The following is a 20,697-nucleotide window of genomic DNA, read 5'->3' as shown; positions in this document are numbered from 1 at the left end:
TAGACTGTGACCTGAAAGAGAAATGAACTTCGTTTCTTTTTTATTAAAGATTTTATTTGAGGGCGCTCAAGCACAAGCAGAGGGAGGGGCAGAGACAGAGGGACGGGCAGAGAGAGAGGGACAAGCAGACTCCCCGCTGAGCAGGGAGCCCCACACAAGGCTCAATCCCAGGACCCCGCAATCATGACCTGAGCCAAAGGCAGACACCCAACCAACTGAGCCAACCACGCACCCCTGAATGTCATTCTTTTTAAGCCACTATATATATTTTTAACTTTTCATTCAACTGTTGCAATCATAAACAATTTCAGATGCCTTAAGTTTAGAGCTTGCTGATTTTCCATAAGCTGAACACACTCTAGTAACCAGAACCTAGATGAGGAGGTGTAATACATCCTGGAGCCTGGATGGTCTCCCTCATCTTCCCCTCCAGGCCTAGCTGCTAAGGAATCTATAACAGCATAAATTGATTTTGTCTGCTTTTCTGCTTTATATACATGGAATCATACTGTATTATGGCAGATGGGAAACAGGGCCATAAATTTCTCCCCTCCCTATATGTGTGGCCCTTTGCAAGGTGATTTCTTATCACTAGGTCCGGCCTATTTTCTCACCCCTTGAGTCTGCACTTTGACTTAGTTTGACCAGTATAAATGTAGAGGAACAGAGGTGCCTGGGTGGCTCAATCAGTTAAGCATCCGACTCTTGATTTCGGCTCAGGTCTTGATCTCAGGGTCTTGAGATCAAGCCCCATGTTGGGCTCCATGCTCATCGTGAAGTCTGCTTGAGATTCTCTCTCTCCCTCTGCCCTTCCCCACCCCCCGCTCATGCTTGCTCTCTCAAATAAAATCTTAAAGATAAATAAATAAATGCAGAGAAACAAATGCTGTCAACTTGTAGGTGGGGCCTCAGCAGGACTATGGCTTCACTTGGACTGTCTTGGAAAGCTGCTGCACGTCAGGGAGTGACCCAGGCCACATGTAGAAGAACTGAGCACTGCCAGGTATGTGATGAAGGTCACCTTGAACCTTCGCAGGCTGCCAAATGTGCAGCTGAACGCCACTGCAGATGAAATCAGAAGAGAAACTGCACAGCTGTCCCACGCCATCATGAAAAATAGCAAATTGGTGCTTGAAGACACTAAGTTTTGGGGTAGTTTGTTATGCAGCAATAGATCTAAGTAAAACAAGTCCAGTGCTCTTATTCTGGCTCAGGCTTCTTTCCCTCAGCATGTTTGTGGGGTGGAGCCGCCCTGTCCTATGTCGTTGATGACCCCTCCTCATTGCTGGACAGCATTCGAACGTGTGCCAGTGTGAAGTTTCATCCATAAACTATGGATGGGCCTAAGGGTGGTTGCTAGTTTGGGGCTCTTACAAATAGGGCTACTTCAAACATTCTAACACTGTCATTTGGTGAATGCAGGCACACATATATGTGGATTATGTAACTAGCAGAGGCCTTTCTGGGCCCCAGGGTAACTTGCTTGAGTAGATACCAGCTCTTCTTCAAAAAGGTTGTTTCAGTTCCCATTCCCACCCACTGTGTGGGGTGCTGGCAGAGTCTCAGTCATTCCATACCCTTGCCAACACTGTGTTCTTATACTTTGCAACCCTTGGTTTGAAAGATGAGTGTGTACAATGTTGGAAGGTCCCACAGGAGTGTTAGCTCCACTAGCCGGCGTTAGGAAGAAGCTGGACCAACTGGTTTTGATGTCTACATTTCTTCTCGACACCTCCGGTTCAGAGGCCACAATTTCATAATAAAAGCTTGTATGTATGCAGTGTTCTAGATCTTACATACTACTTTTGCAATCATAACTTCATCAGAGTCTTCCAATGAAATAACACTGTGGAAATGGGCAGCATGGAGGTTATTACCTTTGTCCTGCAGAGAAGGAAAGGGACTTGTCCAAGAGCACACAGCATGTGGCACAGCCCAGGTGGGAACGCAGGTCCTCGGACATGCCAACTGGTTCTTCCTGCCAGAGCCCTCTACTTTCATTGGTGTCTCGGCGGTGGGGGGCATGAAGGCCAAGGGGCAGAGGCAGGTAGGAAGTACTTTTACCTATGGAGTAAGTGACATCGTTTAAACATCACAAACAGAAAGAAGGTCCAGTCCTTTCCCAGATGTGATCTCCCCAGGGTTTGGAACACAGCAAATTAAAAAGCCCAGGTTTGGGGTGATAGGAATTGGTGTCAGCTAGCACGCATGTTCAGATGCTGGACTTGCTCAGTTCATCCAGAAATAATGTTTTGGAAACCGGCCAACTTCACATGACTTAAAAACCATGCAGACGTTTAAAATGAGGCTGCATGGAATGTTGTTCATGATTTGCCCTAAGGGAAAAACACAGGTAACAGTACAGCACCACACAGCGTCATCCCATTTTGGTAAAAATAAATCCGCATGTGTCTGTATATTCATTGATAAAGGTCTGGAAAAAACAGAGCAAAAATGTTAGCAGTGTTATCTCTGGGTCTTGAGTTTTTTAAAGATGAATTTATTTCCTACTTTATGCCTTTCTATATTGTTTGATTTTTTTTGGCAATGATAATGAATCAGTCTTATTTTTAAAACTTACTTATTTTTGGAAATAGGCACTACATTCGCATAGTCAATCAAGAGTGCAGAAGTTTATACCATAAAACGCTTCCCTCTCATCCGTGTATGCCTTCCATCTGGCTCCCTCCGGAGGTTAACCAGTGTTACCAGCATCTGGTGTAACCCTGCAGAGACACTTTATGCACAGACAAGGAAATACATAAATTTATTTCCTTCATCACTTTTACAACCAAAAAGCAGGACTACTTTCATTTTGAAGGAGAGGTAGAAGACTATTTTATGATGTCGAAAGATGATAAATGGGAGAAAGGCCACCAAATAGTTCGAGTATCACATATAATAAAGAAAAAATTTACATTTAAAATACTTATAAAGGGGTGCCTGGGTGGCTCAGTTGGTTAAGCGTCTGCCTTTGGCTCAGGTCATGATCCCAGGGTCCTGGGATCGAGTCCCGCATCGGGCTCTCTGCTCGGCGGGGAGCCTGCTTCTCCCTTTGCCGGCTGCTTCCCCTGCTTGTGTTCCCTCTCTTGCTGTCTCTCAAATAAATAAAAAAATAAAATAAAATAAAATACTTATAAAGAGGCGTAGTGGTAAAGGGTGTGGACTCCAACACCACACTGCCTGGTTCAAATCCCAGGCTGCCACCTCTTCACCCAGATCCTGGGGCAAGTGACTTAATCTCTCTGTGTCTTGTGCCTTCATCCGTAGAACAGGAATGATAGAATAATAGCACCGCTCCACAGGGCTGTCATCGGGAATGGTACAGGATTCAGGCAGAGCCCCTAGGATAGCGCCTTGCTTTGTTCCCAAGTGTCAGGATGATTACGTTCATCTCAGTTTCCTCCTTTTCCTACACTGGACATGTATTACAAAGAGTTAAAGAACAAAGACCTGCAAGAGAAGGGAAACAGCAGAGACACGGACTGTGGCACAGACGAAAGTGAGAGACCGTGGGGCCCAAGCACAAGCAGAAATGATGCCTGCAACCCCAGAGATGAGGGAGGCCTCTGGTTTCCTGATTTTTTTTAAAGGCTTATTTAGGGGTGCCTGGGTGGCTCAGGCGGTTAAGCATCTGCCTTCAGCTCAGGTCATGATCTCAGGGTCCTGGGATCGAGCCCCGCATCAGGCTCCTTGTTCAGCAGGAACCTGCTTCTTCCTCCCCTCACTCTGCTCCCCCTGCTTGTGCTCTCTCTCTGTCGAATAAATAAAATCTTAAAAAAAAAAAAAGGGGGAGCCCAATGTGGGGCTCGATCCTAGGACCCTGAGATCATGACCTGAGCTGAAGGCAGATGCTTAGCCAACTGAGCCACCCAGGCGCCCCTCCTGATTTTTTTTTAATATTTTATTTTTGAATAATTCCTACACCCAACATGGTGGTGCTCAAACTTACAACCCCAAGATCAAGAGTCGCCTGCTCCACCAACTGAGCCAGCCAGGCGCCCCTGGTTCCCTGATTTTGATACTCGAAAGCCCATGAGGGTCCCTCTCCGCCAGTTTCAGCAGAGCATCATCCCAAGAGTAGAGATGGACTCTGGCCCTGGAGCCTTCTCTTCTGGCCTTTGAGACTTTCCTAGAAACTCCCTGGACCTTTGATGTACCAACAGCCTCCAGCAAACTCTTTTTTGCCACTGTATTCCTGGCACGGCTTACCTGGAGAAAGGCTTCAGAACAAGTGCGAGGACTTGACTCACACCAAGGACTTTCTAAGAACCCATTACCACCACCCTGATGTGGCTGAAAGTCTGGGGGATGGAAAGATGAGATGTGTCATCACAGCCCAGCTGGGGAAAGAACGGGTCAATCTCAGTTCCGTGTTTGTACACACAGCAGGTGGAATGTGTTATTCTTCGTCCTTCAGCCGGAGCCTCTCTCCTCCGTGGAGACTCAGGGGAGGATACTGCCCAGAAGTGCATGCGCACCTTGCGCACTGTCTGCAGGGGTAGGAAAGCACAGGGCCGGGACTTGGTGGCCCTGGGTTCCCGCTGCCGCTCTGACATTTCACCTCAATGTTAGCTGGGATCAACTCTTCACTTCACCAAAATTCAACTGCTCTTCACAGAACCCCGTGGGTTCTGGGTATAACCACACCAGGTGTGACCTGCTTGATGAGAGGAAGTTGAAAGAATTGCTAGATCTTGTAGTTCCTGCTAAGTCTGAGGTTAACTAGAACTGGGAGATGGTACCATTAAGTGTTTCTAACCGCTTGATACATTCTAAACATAAAATAATAATATAGTTCATAATGCTTATCCATGATTCTTTAAAATCTCTGCACTCTGGGGGCATGTGGCTGGCTCCGTTGGTAGAGCACGTGACTCTGATCTCAGGGTTGTGAGTTCGAGCATTGGGCATGGAGCCTACTTAAAAAAATAACTAAATAAAAGATTAAAAATAAATAAATAAAATCCCTGCCCTCTGAAGACAAAGTTTTTTCATTAAATTTGGCAACAAAATTGACCTGGCCTTATCATGTTTAATATTTTGGTATAATAAATTGCAGAATATTAGGGCACCTGGGTGGCTCAGTCGTTAAGCGTCTGCCTTCGGCTCAGGTCATGATCCCAGCGTCCTGGGATCGAGTCCCACATCAGGCTCCCTGCTCAGCAGGAAGCCTGCTTCTCCCTCTCCCACTCCCCCTGCTTGTGTTCCCTCTCTCTCTCTCTCTCTCTGTTGAAAAATAAATAAAATCTTTAAAAAAATAAATAAATTGCAGAATATTAAAGCATTTGATCCCAGGGTACTACCTCAGATCCCACTGGGAGAGTTACTTCAGATATTGGTAAATGCCCCATATCACTGTCCTAAAATATGAAAAAGTCTGAATTCTAGGGGCACCTGGGTGGCTCAGGTGTTAAGCGTCTGCCTTCGGCTCAGGTCATGGTCCCAGGGTCCTGGATTGAGCCCCACATCCGGCTCCCTGCTCTGCGAGGGGCCTGCTTCTCCCTCCCCCACTCTCCCTGCTGTGTTCCCTCTCTTGCTGTGTCTCTCTCTGTCAAATAAATAAATAAAATCCTTAAAAAAAAGAGAAGTCTGAATTCTGAAACACATTTGGCCACAGGGTTTTGTATAAGGGATTGTGACCTTATAAAACAGATTCAGATGCTGCCTAAGGCAGAGGCAAGGGAATGCCTGTTCCCAGGTGGAGATTCACCCAGCCCTGTCTGTCCAGGACATTTTCCTCCTGGCCTCACGTCCTTGCAAAGTCTTCATGAAACTGAACGTAATGAATCACACATGTAATCAGGATGAGCCAAGGAGCATATACTGGGGATATTTCTCCCAAATTTGGACTCTTCATACTTTCACATGTCCCTGAATCTCCTAAGGATCTTGTAAAAACGCAAATTACAACATAGTAGGTGTGGAGTCGGCATTCCAAACAATCTGCAGGTGATGCCTTTGCTGATGGGACCGTCCTCAACTCTGGACAGGCCTAAGGGCAAGGCTCTGAGTCATGACAATGTGGTACCCCACAGGGAGAGGCGCCTCCTGCCCTTGCTAAACACTGATCATTACCTAGCTGAAACCTGCCTTTTCTCCATCCTCCACTGCCCTTCTACTGCCTTCTGCTGCCTCTTCCTCCCCAGATGGGTTCATGCCGCCCTGGGCCTCCACTCCACACCTTGGCTGGGCTCCACCAAGTCTCATGACTCCTCACTCACCCGGCTCCCAGGTACTGCTTACATGGGGTGCTTTTCCGGTTGGCTGACCTCATCCCCCCCAAGCATGAACTAAACTAGTTCAACTCAAATTCCTGAGATGCCTCACTATCTCTCCTGGGTATCTTCCCGAAAAAATTTTCCACTGTTTGCAAAGTACTCCCTAGCCTTGACCACCCAGAGACGTTGTGATAATGCATTTGCTCGCTAAACAATCAGTGACCCGGAAAAGGGCCAGGGTTTATTTCATTTTTATTTCAATGCTTGCAACACTCTGACTGATTACTTACATGCCCTCCCTGCTTTCCTTTTTGAGTTCTGGATTTCCTGGCCGCAGAAAACTCACACTGACTGACTTTCCAAGTGAATTTTCCTATTATGAAAGTTCACAATACATATTCATTGATAAAAATTTAGAATATAAATGAAAAGAAAATGACAATACCAGCGAGCTTATCACCCAGAGATGCAACATTTTGCCTCGTGGTCTTTCAGTCTTTATGTATAAATGTTGTTTTATAAAATCTGGCTCACACAACACACCCCATTTTGTAAACTGCTTTCCCTTGTCTGTTTACAATATGTTGCGGTTATTTTTTCAAGTCAATAAAAGTTCTTCTGCAACATCATTTTAAATGATTAGGTAGTTTTCCACTTAATTGATGTGCCATAGCTGCGTTCTTATAGTTGTTTCAATCTTTTTTTTGCTTAAAACGTCAATGAACATCCTCACTAAACCAAAAGATACAAACCCAATTCCAGTGCATGTGTATCTTTCACCACCACCAAGCAGCTCAATTCTGACACTACCTAGCTGGAGATAGCACCAGATCCTACAGGTTGAGGACTCAGTCCCACAAGACATCCCCAGCACCACCACCACACACACTTCAGACACCGATCATAAGTCCAGGTTGTCTCCTGTACGTCCGATCAACTGCCTCTAGATCGGAGGTCCCCACGACCCACTCCTTAGGTTTGATTAATTTACCAACGTGGCTGGGGCGCCGGGGTGGCTCAGTTGGTTAAGTGTCTGCCTTCGGCTCAGGTCACGATCCCTCTTCTCCCTTTACCAGCTGCTCCCCCTGCTTGTGCGTGCACTCTCTCTTTCTCTCTCCCTGACAAATAAATCAAATCTTAATAATAAATGAATAAAAATAAAAATAAAAAATAATTTAAGAAAAACATAAAATGATGGGACTAGGGCAATTGATCAGATCACCAAATACATTTATGTACTTATTTATTCTACAAACCCCATTTAAAAGGTCAGTAAAAGAATGAAAGAAGGGGTCCTTGAACACAGAGAATGTGAGAGGGAACAGAAGATGGGCCGTGTAGACACACTTTGGGGAGAGGGCAAATAAATCCCTTATTTGCTTTGAGCTTCGGATTTCTTTTCCAGAAAAGAGCAAGGAAAAGTCACTGATTTTCAGTATTCCATATTATGCTAGGCACTGTACTTCCTGGGATTGTTGGGAGCATTCACTGTAACAGATGAGAAGCATTTAGTAAAGCACACAGAAAACTGCCACTATTACTTTTAGTAATAGTGGCTGTTTTTTTGTCTATCAGACTGACAGATATCGAAATAAGTGTCTTTATTTACTTATTTAGAGAGTGCATATGTGTGAGTGGTGTGGGGGTGGGATGGGAGAGGGAGAGAGAGAATCCCAAGCGGACTCCGCCCAGTGAGCCCGATGCGCAGATGCAGGGCTGGATCCCACAACCCTGAGATGATCACCTGAGCCAAAAGCAGGAGTCAGACGCCCAACCAACTGAGCCACTCAGGTGCCCCTAAAAGAAATGTCTTTAAAAAATCGTGTCTTGGGCACCTGGGTGGCTCAGATGGTTAAGTGTCTGCCTTCGGTTCAGGTCATGATCCCAGAGTCCTGGGATCCAGTCCTTCATCGGGCTGCTTGTTCAGTGGGGAGCCTGCTTCTCTCTTTCCCGCTCCCCCTGCTCGTGCTTTCTCTGTCAAAAAAAAAAAAAAAAAAAAAAGACTCAGTGTCTTATTCAAATTTGAGTTTCTCTAACCATAAATGAAGTTGAGCAATTACGTATATGTTCCGTTTGTACTTCTTTTCTTTTTGGTGATTTGCTTGATCATATCATCGTAAAAGTCGTAGTTAATATTTACTGCGTGCTACCGTGTACCAGGCACCGTGCTGTGATCTCTACAAGTGCTATTTCATTTAATCAGATTAAGTAGATAAAATTATGATGCCAATTTTCAGGGAAGGGAACCAAGGCTTAGAGAAGTCAGTTTGCTCATCTCCATTACTAGTGAATGAGTAGAGTCTGGATTCTGAGCAAGGACTTGAGTCTGACCCTGAAGTCTGACTTGATTGACCCAGGCTCTTCACGCTTATGCTTAAATAACTCTCCCTTGATTGTTTTTCTGTTGGACAATTTGCCTTTTTCTTAATATTTTGCAAGAGCCCTTTGTATTTTGGTTGTGGGGGCTCAGAGTAGGGAAGGAGCTAACTAGGTTGAGGGCCAGAAGTGGCTTCAGAGATGCCCGGCCTTCCATCAAAGTAAGGCTGGGTGTGAGTCAAGGCGGTGCAGTCAGACATAGCAGGAAACCAACTGAATACCGAACCGAGGTCTGCAAGGATGAGAGACTTTGACCCCCTTTGAGAACAAGCAAGAGTGACTCACAGGAGGAAGAGAAAACCAGAGCTCCTGGGCTGTCCCCCATGAGCATAGATTGTCCAAAGTCATCAGAAGGAAGAGGAAAACCTGCAATAGAGCTGTGGCCAGGAGCAGCCAGAAGACCAATGCAAATAAGACCCGCCTACAACTGCCTGGAAACCAGGCCAAAGGAGTTAGAGCACAGAGAACATGCTGCATGGCCACCCTGCGGACTGGAGGAGGAGACTCTGAGGAAGCAGGTAAGGAGCCACAAAGGGTCATGGGGGGGACGGGTGGGACACAGGACCCCAGAGTCCTGAGAGGCACTGCTGTCAGCCAGCATGAACACTGGCCTGGAAGGCAGGGCTCCTGGGACCAGTTTTCAAGCTTAGTGGTTCGTTAGCTGTGAACCCTTAAACAAGCCACTTCACATGCTGAGCCTCAGCGTCCCCATCTATAAAATGGGTCTAAAACTATCATGCCAACTGTGTACTAAGCACCTGCTGTGCTTTGCAGGGCATGTTACAGATACTATCCCTTCCTCACAGCAAGCCTCTAAGGTGGGGGATTATTAGCCTATTTTACAAAGAAAAATGATAAGCCATTTATCTAAGACCACACAGCAAATAAGTCTGGTTCCAAAGCCTGCATACTTTCAACTCCCTATCCTGCTTCCTTCACGGGGTGGTCTTAAGGAATCAAATGGGCTTGGGGCACCTGACTGGCTCAGTTGGTAGAGCATGTGACTCTTGATCTCAGGGTTGTGAGTTCAAGCCCCACACTGGGTGTGCAGATTACTTAAAAACAACAACAATAAATAACTGGACAAAAAAAAAAAGAACCTAATGGCCTTATGCAGATGGGAAAAAATTGTAAAAGGCAATCATCAAATGTAGATGTGAGTTGCCTCACTTAAGATCCTAGCCAGGACCGGGGCCCTTTGGTAAACTGTGAAGTCCTATAAAAGTGCTAGCTCTTGGGGCGCCTGGGGGGGGGCTCAGTCAGTTGAGCCACTGATCTTGGTCTCAGCTCAGGTCATGATCTCAGGGTTGTGGGATCAAGCCCCGTACTGGGCTCCGTACTCAGCGTGGAGTCTGCTTGGGATTCTCTCTGCCTCTCCCTCTCAAATAATCTTTTTAAAAAATGCTAGTTCTTCATCTCTCTCGAGGGTAAAAACTTTGGGGTGATGCTATAGACAATATTTGGCTGACTTGGTCGCAAAGGTGATGCCTTTGGGGTGGTGACTAGGACTTACTGCAGCTTCAACAGCGTGGGGGGTGAGTGGTGGTGGGAGGGTACGTGGTCAGAGTCTCTCCTGGAGAGAATGGACTCTGCCCTGCTGCGCCGGAAACAGCAGTGGATGTCTGTGGGGACCCCGGCAGATAAGGGCCCAGGTGCTGAGGCAAGAATGATTATTCCTCCTCCTGAACGGGGCGTTTTACAGCTTCGGCCATGGAACTTCAGAAAATGTGAGGTCTGCTTCTGGGGGGAGAGGGAGGTCTTTAAGGGCAGTAATACAAGTTTATTGGACTACAGTAAAGTTAGAGGATTTTCAGATAATTTTTTTTAAGATTTTATTTATTTATTTGAGAGAGAGAGAATGATAGAGAGCACGAGAGGAAAGAGAGTCAGAGGGAGAAGCAGACTCCCCGCTGAGCAGGGAGCCCGATGTGGGACTCGATCCCGGGACTCCAGGATCATGACCTGAGCCAAAGGCAGTCCCTTAACCAACTGAGCCACCCAGGCACCCCGGATTTTCAGATAATTTAAAACAAACAAACAAAATCCACCTATAATCTCACTCCCAGAGATAACCACTGTTGACATTTTGGTGTTTGCTTTTCCAGATATTTTTTCCATGGCACACATATGCAGGATAATTGAATAATATCATGATATGGCTTTATTACTGGTTCTTTTTGCTTAATTGCATATCACAAACATATTTCCGTATTAATAGATGTTTTAGCACATCATTTAAAAAAAGATTTATTTGAGAGAGCAGGAGGGGGAGGGGCAGAGGAAGGAGAGAGAATCTCAAGCAGACCCCCTGCTGGGCAAGGAGCCTGACGCAAGGCTCGATCTCATGACCCTGAGATCATGAACTGAGCCAAAACCAAGAGCTGGATGCTCAACCAACTGTGTCACCCAGGTGCCCCTTATCACATCATTTTAAAGGCTGCAGAATGTCTCTTCATGTGGTTGGAGCAGAATGTCTTTAATTAGCGTCCCACTGTTGACGGAGTATGTAGTTTTCCATACTTCACTGGTAGAGCCGTGCTTCTACGGGCATCCCTACAATCAAGCCTTTGCACAGGTCCTTGATTATTTCCATGGGACAGATTCCCAGCAGGGGAACTGCTGGATCAAGGCTATTACCTTTCAAGGCTTTTGATATGTACTCAAGGTGCTATGGATACACTCTGGAATTCAGAGCTCCTTAAAGCTCAACGCAGAAACCTTTCTCATGGCTTCAAAGTCAACTTTGATCTTTCCTGTCTCTCAAATCCATTTGCAGGGATAATTGCCCATCTCATAGGTAGTCTTTGCTGGGCGCCAGGCTCTAAGAGCTTTACCTTCAGACATACTACTTTCCTCTTCAGAAGACACTGAGGCACAGGCTAAGCAATTCAACTGGGATCACAGCCCTGAGAAGTAGTGCCTTTGGGGTCATGAGCCTCAATAACATGGTTCCAGAACCTATGTTGTTCACTGCTTTTTGGGAAGTGCTTTTGATTTAATCTCCAGAGATGGTTTTTATTCCTTCCCTTGGATCTTCTCTGTCATGGCCTTGTCTAAGTCAAGCACCACCATCCCAGCCTGAATGATGAAGTCCCTCATGGTCTTTTACTTCCACTCTGTCCTTTTTAGTCTGTTCTCTGCTCTGTAGCTGGAATGCTGTTGTTGTTATTAAAGATTTTATTTATTTGAGAGAGAGGGATTGAGAGAGTGCACAAGAGGGGGTAGGGTCACAGGGAGAAGCAGACTCCCCACTGAACAGGAAGCCTGATGCGGGACTCGATCCTGGAACTCCAGGCAGTTGCTTAACCAACTGAGCCACCCAGGCACCCTAAAGATTTTATTTTTTAAGCAATCTCTACACCCACTGCACCTCAGGCTTCTTTCACTTCCTGAATCTGGCAGAGCCTTTTTTCACCTTGGGGCTTCAGTACATGTTGTTCCCTTGGCCCAGAACGTCCTTCCTCCACGCTGTGTGGCTGGTTTCTTGTTGTCCTTCACATGCAGCTTTCAGACCCCCTCTTTGCAGCAACCCTTCCTGGTGGTTTCCTATGGAGGCCGTTCCCTAAGCCCATTTTCCTTTCTGTCCTTTGTAGCATGCATTACATATTTATTTATTACCCACTGCTCACTAGACATCTTTTTCCCTCATGACACTCTAAATGTCATGAGGTCAAAGTCATGCCTCTTTGGTTCACCATTGTTTACCCAGTGCCTAGTACAGTTCCGGACATGCAGTTGGTGCTCGATACCTTAATAACTGTGGAATGACTGGTCCACAGAAGACATTTGTAGGTAAGGATCCTTGATAAACTCCCAGCTTCGGCCAGAGCTGTTCTATCCTCCTTCTTCATCCCTTTGTTTCCTCCTCCCTACATGGAGCAGTGAAAGAAGTCTAGAAGGAAACCCGGAAGCCATGGGCAGGAGAGTGTCAGCAGGTTTTGGTTTCAACTCAGTCAGGGCGGATGGTGTCCTTGGAGGCACACCAGGGAGACTTGGTTCCCCCAAACCCCCTGCACGCTTCCTGGATTCCTACGAGAGACTCCTGGCATGAGGAATCTCCTGATCAGGTGCTAAACACTTACTATGTGGTGAATAACATACATCCAGCAGGTGGTACCGCTGCCTAGCTGGGGTACCTTGGGTGAGAGCCACTTCTTGCCTCCGGAGCGTCAGCAACGTGAGTGCTTAGGATGGAGAAGTGGTTTTTCAACTTTTTTTGTCCCCCCCTCAGCAGCTCAACTCTTCAACTTAATTCAAGTGATCGATAGGAGAAAAGCTAGGTGTTTCTGATTGAAATGGGGAAGTGGGGCTGGAACTCTCCTTCCTGACTCCCTAAGTCCCCAAGGGCGGGGAGATGGCCAACCTTTCTTTGGCCATCTAAGACCTCAGGGGTCACTGCCTGCCAGGCTGATTGTCCGTGTAAGAACAAAGATGGCAGCAAGACTTGCGTGGTTACAGCTACTTGGGCACATTAAATTATTAGGAAGGGAGGGTGCCTGGCTGGCTCAAAGGACCATGTGACTCGATCTTGTGGTAGTGAGTTCAAGCCTCACGCTGGGTGTAGATGTCACTTAAAAATAAACAAATTTGCTGAGTCTGCGGTGCAGAGATTTTAGGCTGTGTAGCAGATAAACTTCAGAGCCCCTTTGTTAGGAGGAGGTTTTAGCCATTTTAGAAAAGAAACGAGGGCCTAGGAGAGATGCCCAGAGGCTCATTTACCCCCTCCACAATCTAGGAAAAGGAAATTGCCACCCCTACCTTCCTAGGCCATGGATCCCAGGTCTTGAAGAGACTGCCCACAATCTTGCAGATGTTTGGCTTCCACGGTTGTTTGCCACACCCTGGGGGAACTCTGGTCCCCCACCTCCCTACCCCCTGCCACCCAGGCAGCTCTGTGGCCTGTGCTGCAGGTAGGTGTGCTCAAGAGGCTGCAGACCAGGCCACCTGGCAGCTCCAGGTGCTGTGTGTGTGCTGCCATGGAGACAGGCCCCAGGGCTGGTGGCTGGTAGAGAGAAGGCAGTCTCCCAAAGCTGTGTGGATTCAGGAGAGGGAAAGACTGGAGCCTTGGGTCCTTCAGGTAGTCTGCCTGACCACCTAGTACCAAGGAAGCCCAGGTGAGTGCCCTGGGGTTTCTGGGGACAAAGGGAGGGAGGAGGAGCCCGGGGAGGCCAAGTATTGGGAGGTTCTGGAAGGGCTGACCTGGGGACCTGGGCAGAAGAGCCCCTCTAAGCTTCCAGGTCAAGGAGAAAAGCCTTGCCAAGCCAGTGAAGTACCCTGCCCAAAGACTGGGCAAATGGGCTCTGGAGGGTTGGCCCTGTACAGCCCAGTGGGAGGAGGGGAAGAGGGCCTGGCATTCATCCCAGAGGAGGGACAGACCACGGAATTCACAAAGGCCATCTCTGCATTAGTCAGGGACTTAAGGCAGCAGGGAAGGAAGTATTTGCCTTATAACACAAACCACTGATGGGCTCCCCTCCCTCTCCCTGGAGTCTGAGAAATCAAGGGCAGTCACATGGAGCAGAAGGAACATTTTTTTTTCCACTTCCCAAGTGGGGATACAGTCCCCTCCAGTGGCAGTTCATTAATGGTGGGGTGATTCAGGCCTTTGCCCTGATAGGGGGGATGCTGCAGGAGCACCAGACTTAACTCTACAGCTTAGGAACTTGGTGATCTGGAACACATTGCTTCGACTTTTGAATTTTTCATCTGTGAAATGTGGGTGACAGTAGGTTTTGACAAGGCACAGAACCCTTAGTCTACGACCAAGCACAAGGATGGAGCTCAGCGAGTTATCCTTCTGCTCCTTTTCCCTTTCTGCCAGGACATTCCTGCCAGGCCTCCCGGTGTCTCATCTGAGGATGGCGGAGCGGCAGGGCCAGGAGCCTGAGTGCCCTGTCTGCTGGAACCCCTTCAACAACACATTTCACACCCCCAAAGTGCTGGACTGTTGTCACTCCTTCTGTGTGGAATGCCTGGCCCACCTCAGCCTGGTAACTCCAGCCCGGCGCCAGCTGCTGTGCCCACTCTGTCGCCAGCCCACTGTGCTGGCCTCTGGGCAGCCGGTCACAGACTTGCCCACAGATACCGCCGTGCTCACCCTGCTTCGCCTGGAGCCCCACCACGTCATCCTGGAAGGCCACCAGCTCTGTCTCAAGGACCAGCCCAAGAGCCGCTACTTCCTGCGCCAGCCCCAGGTCTATACGCTGGACCTAGGCCCCGAGCCTGGGAGCCAAACGGGAGCCCCCCAGGACGTGGGCCCTACCACCAGGTCTCTGCCCATTCCCATCCCCAGCCACTACTCTCTGAGGGAGTGTTTCCGCAACCCTCAGTTCCGGATCTTTTCTTACCTGATGGCTGTTATCCTCAGTGTCACTCTGTTGCTCATCTTCTCCATCTTTTGGACCAACCAATTCCTTTGGGGTGTGGCGTGAGCACTGCTTCTGGGCAAGGAACCACGCCTTTAAAAAAAATTTTTTTTTTAATTCTTATTATTTTAAGTAGGCTCCATGCCCAGCGTGGAGCCCAACACGGGTGAACTCACAACCCCATGATCAAGACCCGAGCAATTAAGAGTCACACACTTAACTGACTGAGCCACCCAAGAGCCCTGGATCTAAGCCTTTCTTGACTGTTGCTGGGGATGGGGACTGCACAGCCTCATTTGGGGTTGTCTTCCTTTGTTGTATTGTTCATTTTTACAGTCTATCAGTTAGTCCACGTGTTTGCTTCTGCAAACAGATCCCTACTATGATGAGAACCTCTGAAAGCTAAAAGGCTGGGAAAAGATGTGAAGAGACATCTAGGTCTCTCTTGACGTGAGCCACGGGGCCAAGAAGGGCAGAGAAGCAGATCTTTGATTATAGGGCTACGGAACAAGTTGTGCCAAAGGGCTGGACCACGGTATCCAGGAGCCCGACTAGCCCAGAGAGAAAGTTGCGTTTCTCAATGGAGTTGCTTCGAACTCCGTTCACATTTGAGTTGCTCTTTTTAATAGGTGTTGCTAAAATTTTGTCAAGTGAGCTTCAATTCTGTGAGCAAATGTGCATGCCTTCTTTCAGTTTTCTCTTTGGAAGTCTTGCCACCAGTCCCAGGAAAAAATGGTGTGCATTCATGAATTCACGCACTTGCTCATTCTACCACCACTTACTCGGCCCATGTTATGTCAGAACTAGGGGAAGAGAAGGGTGGAATTATCCATGGGTGACAGAGAGCCTTTACCAGCAAGGAGGGCTGCTTCTTGTAGAAGACAACCTCTTGTCAGCATGTGGTTTATGGAGTGTTGAGAATATAAAAGTGTAAAGGTGAAAAGAAACCAGGGTCAGTGAATCAAAAGAAATCTGGGATTTGGAGAAAAGGTGTAGGCTGGTAGGTGCAGAGGCCCCAAGTAAGCCTGGATGTTGGGTAGAGTCAACTCCCCTCCTCCAGGCAATGGAATTCTGACCTTGAGAGAGAAAGCAGAAGCCCTGGACAGCGGAAAAGCCTTAGCTTCCATCCCAGGCCATGCAGACGGGGGACCCTGGTCTTCATTTTACGTGACAGAATCTTAGAACCAAGGCAAACTAGATGCTTCAGCTGTTTGGCTACAAGTTGCTACCTCTGCATTGTCTAAAACCCTTTCTGCTTTCCCAGTTTTAATACTGCCCTGTGGCCCACGGCTTTGGAACAGTCTCAAAGTGGTTAAAACACCATCACGATGAAGAGATCTTGATTTGTGGAATAAACTTTCAGAGGTCAGAAACGGAGTCGGTTTTATTTGTTCTAAAAATTTTGTGCTTAACGGAACTAGCTTCTATAAATTCTTAAGGGATCTTAATGCACAAAATACTCCAAAATAGCCAGGGCAGAGAAGCAGATCTTTGATTATAGGGCTACGGAACAAGTTGTGCCAAAGGGCTGGACCACGGTATCCAGGAACCCGACTAGCCCAGAGAGAAAGTTGCGTTTCTCAATGGAGTTGCTTCTCAATACAGTTGACCTGTATTTCATGTTTCCTAAGACCACATGGTGTTAAGCACCAACATGAAGAAAATTCTCCATTACAAAACTGGAATGCTACCCTATGTATCCCGCCAGGGGACTGACACCTACCTCTCCATTTGCACCATCAAAGATAATTACACTAAAGCTGGGACTCAACCTCTCCCTGCTGATTTCATTTCTTTACACATCGTTGCTCCTTAACATCGTGGCAAGTAAATTAGGCAATGATCTCCCTATGTTCTCTGGGCCATGAGGAGAGGGAGAGGAGCTGGGGGAAGCTCAAGAAGAAACACCTGCCGCTGCAGTAGAGCTTACTGCTCTGAGTTAAGGAAACTTCATCCCTATTCTGCAGGTGAACCTGAGGCTCCACAGGTTTTGCTGTCTCATTCCAGCTCACCAGCCAGTAAGTGGTGGGGGCCTTTTTGTCCAAGTAGAATTGGGGAGTGGCTCTTGGAGTGGCTAGTACACCATCCACATAGGGAAAGATATAGGTTTGAGTTTTTTGGGGGTAGGGAAGGATATGCTCAACAGTAGGGTGTCTATTTTTACCTTCAGTAGTTCTAACCTTGGGGCATGCAAAAATGTCTGGAAGCAACTTTGGTGTTCCAATGATGGGGTGGGTTGTGCTTCTGGCTTTTATTACTCTATAGGTCAGGGATGGTGAGACATGCTGCAATGCTTAAGACAGCTCCACACAACAAAACATCTATCCCAAGATGCAAAGTTTCCTGTTGAGTGACATTACAGGCGCCTTATTAGTTCATGACGTAGAGGTGGTGAAATCCCGTGACTCCCTTTGGCATGAAGTCAGACTGAGATGCAGTGACTCATCACAAGGGAGGTGTCACAGGTAGAGGGGCTAAAAAGCTCTGGCTTTGTATAGGAAACAGGCCATATTGGCTGGACTGGTCATTCTGTCTGGCCAGTGCTGCCAACATACTCAGTAAATCCCTATGAATTCTCTTCCTAAGGTCACAGACACACAGACAGACGAGGCTCCATCACTCACTGACAGGGTAACCCTGAGCAAGTTACCCAACTTCTCTGAGCTTCGATTTTGTCTGTAAAAAGGGAATACAACTTAACTCAGAAGATTGGGAGGATTAAATGAAGTGTCTGAACATGGCTGGCAAAGTCTCTAGGCAGGAAGTGTCCTTTTAAGTGGTGGCTCTGATTCTCACTATTATTATGAAACACTATATTTGGTTTATGCTTCTCAGCTAACTGCCTCCTTACAACGAAGTAATGTATATTCCACAAGGGAACTGTTTTGCCAAAAGCTTACATGAAATGTGTTCACCTGATTGCTACCTCAATCTCTTGGAACAACCACACACACACAAAAAAAGTTCAACAGAATAGTAAAATTTAAACTTGAAAAACTTAAAACCTTTGTTAATACACTACATCCAGATTGCATGCTAATACACTAATGTTAATTATTACTTTACACATAGTACAAAAGTTAGTAATGAAAAATTATTTTCCACGGCCAACTATGGAGAAAATAAAATCCATTAATACTTAATAACGAAGTGCCAAATGCGCAACAGGGGGCAGAGCCCATAATTCAGAAGCTTAACCAGCACTCAAAATATGCAACTATTTGGTTATAATTAAAATTAGACAAAAGATTATCACACATTCATAGTTTGCAGGATAGAATTACTAGACAAAGCCACTGTCAGCCCCTCTGGAACAGCAAATGAAGTGTTTTGAACATTCAAGGAAAAGCCATCATATAAGCCCTTCTCCATTTCTCTATATGCAATCCTTTCTTCTTCCAAATTCCTGTATTTTTGTCAGAATTTACTGTGTACTTCGTGTTCAGTGGTTGTGTATTTGGGGTGGAAAGAGGTGAAGGTGACTGCTGCACGGCCAATGAGTATGAATTACAGAGTCCAGACCCAGTTTGCTAATAGTCTGGCCCACAAGGCAGTAGTCTCTACAAACAAAAACAAAAACAAAAACTATTAGCAGAGTGCTTAAGAAGAGAAAAACTGGAATAAGCCATATCTGGTATCATCCGTTGTATCTCAAACAAAAAAAAAGGGGGGGGGAGAACTCTATGGACCAATGGCTGGGATTCAGAAAATGCCTAACTATACAAAATAAGTCTTTAAAGGACATTTTTTATAATAGGATTTTACTCTGTAGCAAGTGTGTAATAAAGAAAAAAAGAAAGTTGATGTTGACGAATACCCATGAGGGATTTTTCCCAGTTACCTTGCCATGAAAGGTACATCCTCTTAATAACCAATACAAAGGAGGTGGCACAACAGAGACTTCATGTTTGCTTTCCAGAAATTTCATTGCCTCTTGACACAATGGCCTAGCTTTGGGGTAACACAAAGGATGCCAAACTTCAAAGCAAAATGGAAGACATTTTCGGACAGGGCAAATGTTCAGTTCTGAGCTTCCTGATGTGGTTAGCATTCCAAGCAAACTCAACAGGAAGACGTAAAATCTTCTTTACTGCATAACCCTGAGCATAGCTGTGGTCTACCTCTTCATCTCCTGTTCTAAAGGCAGAGGAAAGGTTTGCACTCTGTCAAGGCACTGGTTAACCAGGTGTGTGGTGAGAAGTGCCTCTTTATTTGAGGGCTTCCAGACTATAGTGCAGCTGCTTGCTCTGTGGGTCACATGTAGTCCTGAGGCACGTACCACGTAATGGAAAGCCAAGTTTCAAAATTAAAAATGGAGCCAGTCACAATCCTGAGTGCTGTGAAGGAGGCAATAGGGCATTCAAACAATAGATTAATAAAAACAAGGTCTACACAGTCCGTAGCAGGGTTTGAAGATGAAAATAAAAATTTCAACTACAAAAGGGGTTCATCAACCCCAGAGACTGGGCTGCCTACCTGGAGTGGAGGCTGACATGGAAATCCAATTCTTTTGAGGGTCTATACAATGTAATTGGCAAAAAACATGATAGAACAAAACATATCAATTCCTTTCTTTTGAAAATGGCTCTTAGGGAAGAGCTTTGAGGTTAGAGCCCTTTTTCCATGGTCCTGCCTATTCAGCCATCCAGAGCTTGAAGGTCCTGTCATACGAGCAAGTGGCTATGAGCTGCCCATCAGAAGAAATGTCTAGGCCCATCACTTTGCCTTCATGGCCAGCCAGAGTCTTCAGTGGAGACCAGCCTGGGTGGGTCCAGATCTTGGCAGTGTTATCATAAGCACCAGTGAGCAAGAAATTCCCATGGATAGCTTTAAGAGAAAAGAAGGGGAGCTGCTTGAGGTATTCAAGTATCAAAAGAGGAAAGAAAATAAAAGCACAAAAGTCTGCTAGAATATACGATTTCAAAAAAGAAGATATTTCTCCATTTGGAAAAGCCCAATATTCTCATCTACATTTCTCCAAGACCTCCAGGAAAAAGGGACTACACACTTAGGGAAACAAGCAACATTATTAAGGTCTTCTGGCTCTTTCCCTGACAGTATTTTTAGAATAACATTAAGGAGTCAGTGCTTACAACTTTCAGGGGAAAAAAAGCACTTATGGAAGTCGTCGTTACTTACTAAAAAGCGTGCTGTGCCATAGCTCTATCTGAAAATATGGTAGAAGGAAGGAACTTAAAATTTGCTCCTTTTTCAACACAGACCGAATTCTCTCTTGTTCCACTCGTAATTTAACCTAAAGCCTGGCCTGCATTCCATGGAAGTTCAATCTAGCTGTCCTGTGATTAGGCAAAACAAGAGGAAAGCTTACGCTCAAACTTGACACCAGTCACTAAGTTCTGATGGGCAGGGATGGTATAGACACAACGCCGCTGTCGAAGGTCCCACACTTTGCACGTGTTGTCACCACTGCCAGTTGCAATGTGGTACCTGTGAATCAGATAGAGTGTCCGAATTAGAAACAAAGATACATTCTTTGTATGTATCAATCAATCAATGAGTTCATTTTACCCATTGGGGGAGAAATTTATTCCATAGATTTCCTTCAGGTGGCCTTCTAAGAACATGATACACCGTCCTGTGCGCAGGTCCCAAACACGACCAAATGCATCCAGTCCCCTGACAAAATAATTTATAAATGAACATTCTGAATCCATTTCTCCTGGAAGCAGGGATACATAACAGGTAAACTACTGAGCTGCCCCTGGCTAGGTGGA

At 46.4% G+C, this 20,697-nt stretch overlaps 2 protein-coding genes across 3 annotated transcripts in view; one reads left to right on the top strand and one right to left on the bottom strand.

Moving 5' to 3' along the window:
- The window catches only part of PRPF4 (pre-mRNA splicing tri-snRNP complex factor PRPF4), a 48,657-nt gene that overhangs the window by 11,087 nt on the left and 16,873 nt on the right, over positions 1–20,697 (bottom strand). The window contains exons 12-16 of one of the 2 annotated variants that reach the window (XR_003610039.2): positions 20,492–20,599; positions 20,292–20,410; positions 19,439–19,789; positions 14,945–15,055; positions 1,878–2,064 (exon numbers count right to left, since the gene is read on the bottom strand). Coding sequence is in view for 1 of the 2 variants with exons in the window: in XM_028107624.2 (XP_027963425.1) it covers positions 19,596–19,789; positions 20,292–20,410; positions 20,492–20,599 (421 nt within the window). In the remaining variant the exon portion in view is untranslated. Of the gene's footprint in view, positions 1–1,877; positions 2,065–14,944; positions 15,056–18,869; positions 19,790–20,291; positions 20,411–20,491; positions 20,600–20,697 lie in introns of those variants that run through there. The other variant, XM_028107624.2, reaches the window with a different exon arrangement.
- On the top strand, positions 8,842–16,323 carry RNF183 (ring finger protein 183). Its single transcript, XM_088019011.1, has 2 exons — positions 8,842–9,115; positions 14,419–16,323. Exon 2 carries the CDS (start codon positions 14,456–14,458, stop codon positions 15,026–15,028), a length of 573 nt encoding a protein of 190 aa, XP_087875137.1. The 5' UTR covers positions 8,842–9,115; positions 14,419–14,455; the 3' UTR covers positions 15,029–16,323.

The sequence above is a fragment of the Eumetopias jubatus genome, unplaced genomic scaffold (assembly GCF_037043125.1).
Source record: "Eumetopias jubatus isolate StellerSeaLion01/CBP00866 unplaced genomic scaffold, mEumJub1_p1.0 scaffold_15, whole genome shotgun sequence".
NCBI classification, from domain to species: domain Eukaryota; kingdom Metazoa; phylum Chordata; class Mammalia; order Carnivora; family Otariidae; genus Eumetopias; species Eumetopias jubatus.
This window is presented reverse-complemented; position numbering and strand designations above follow the sequence as displayed.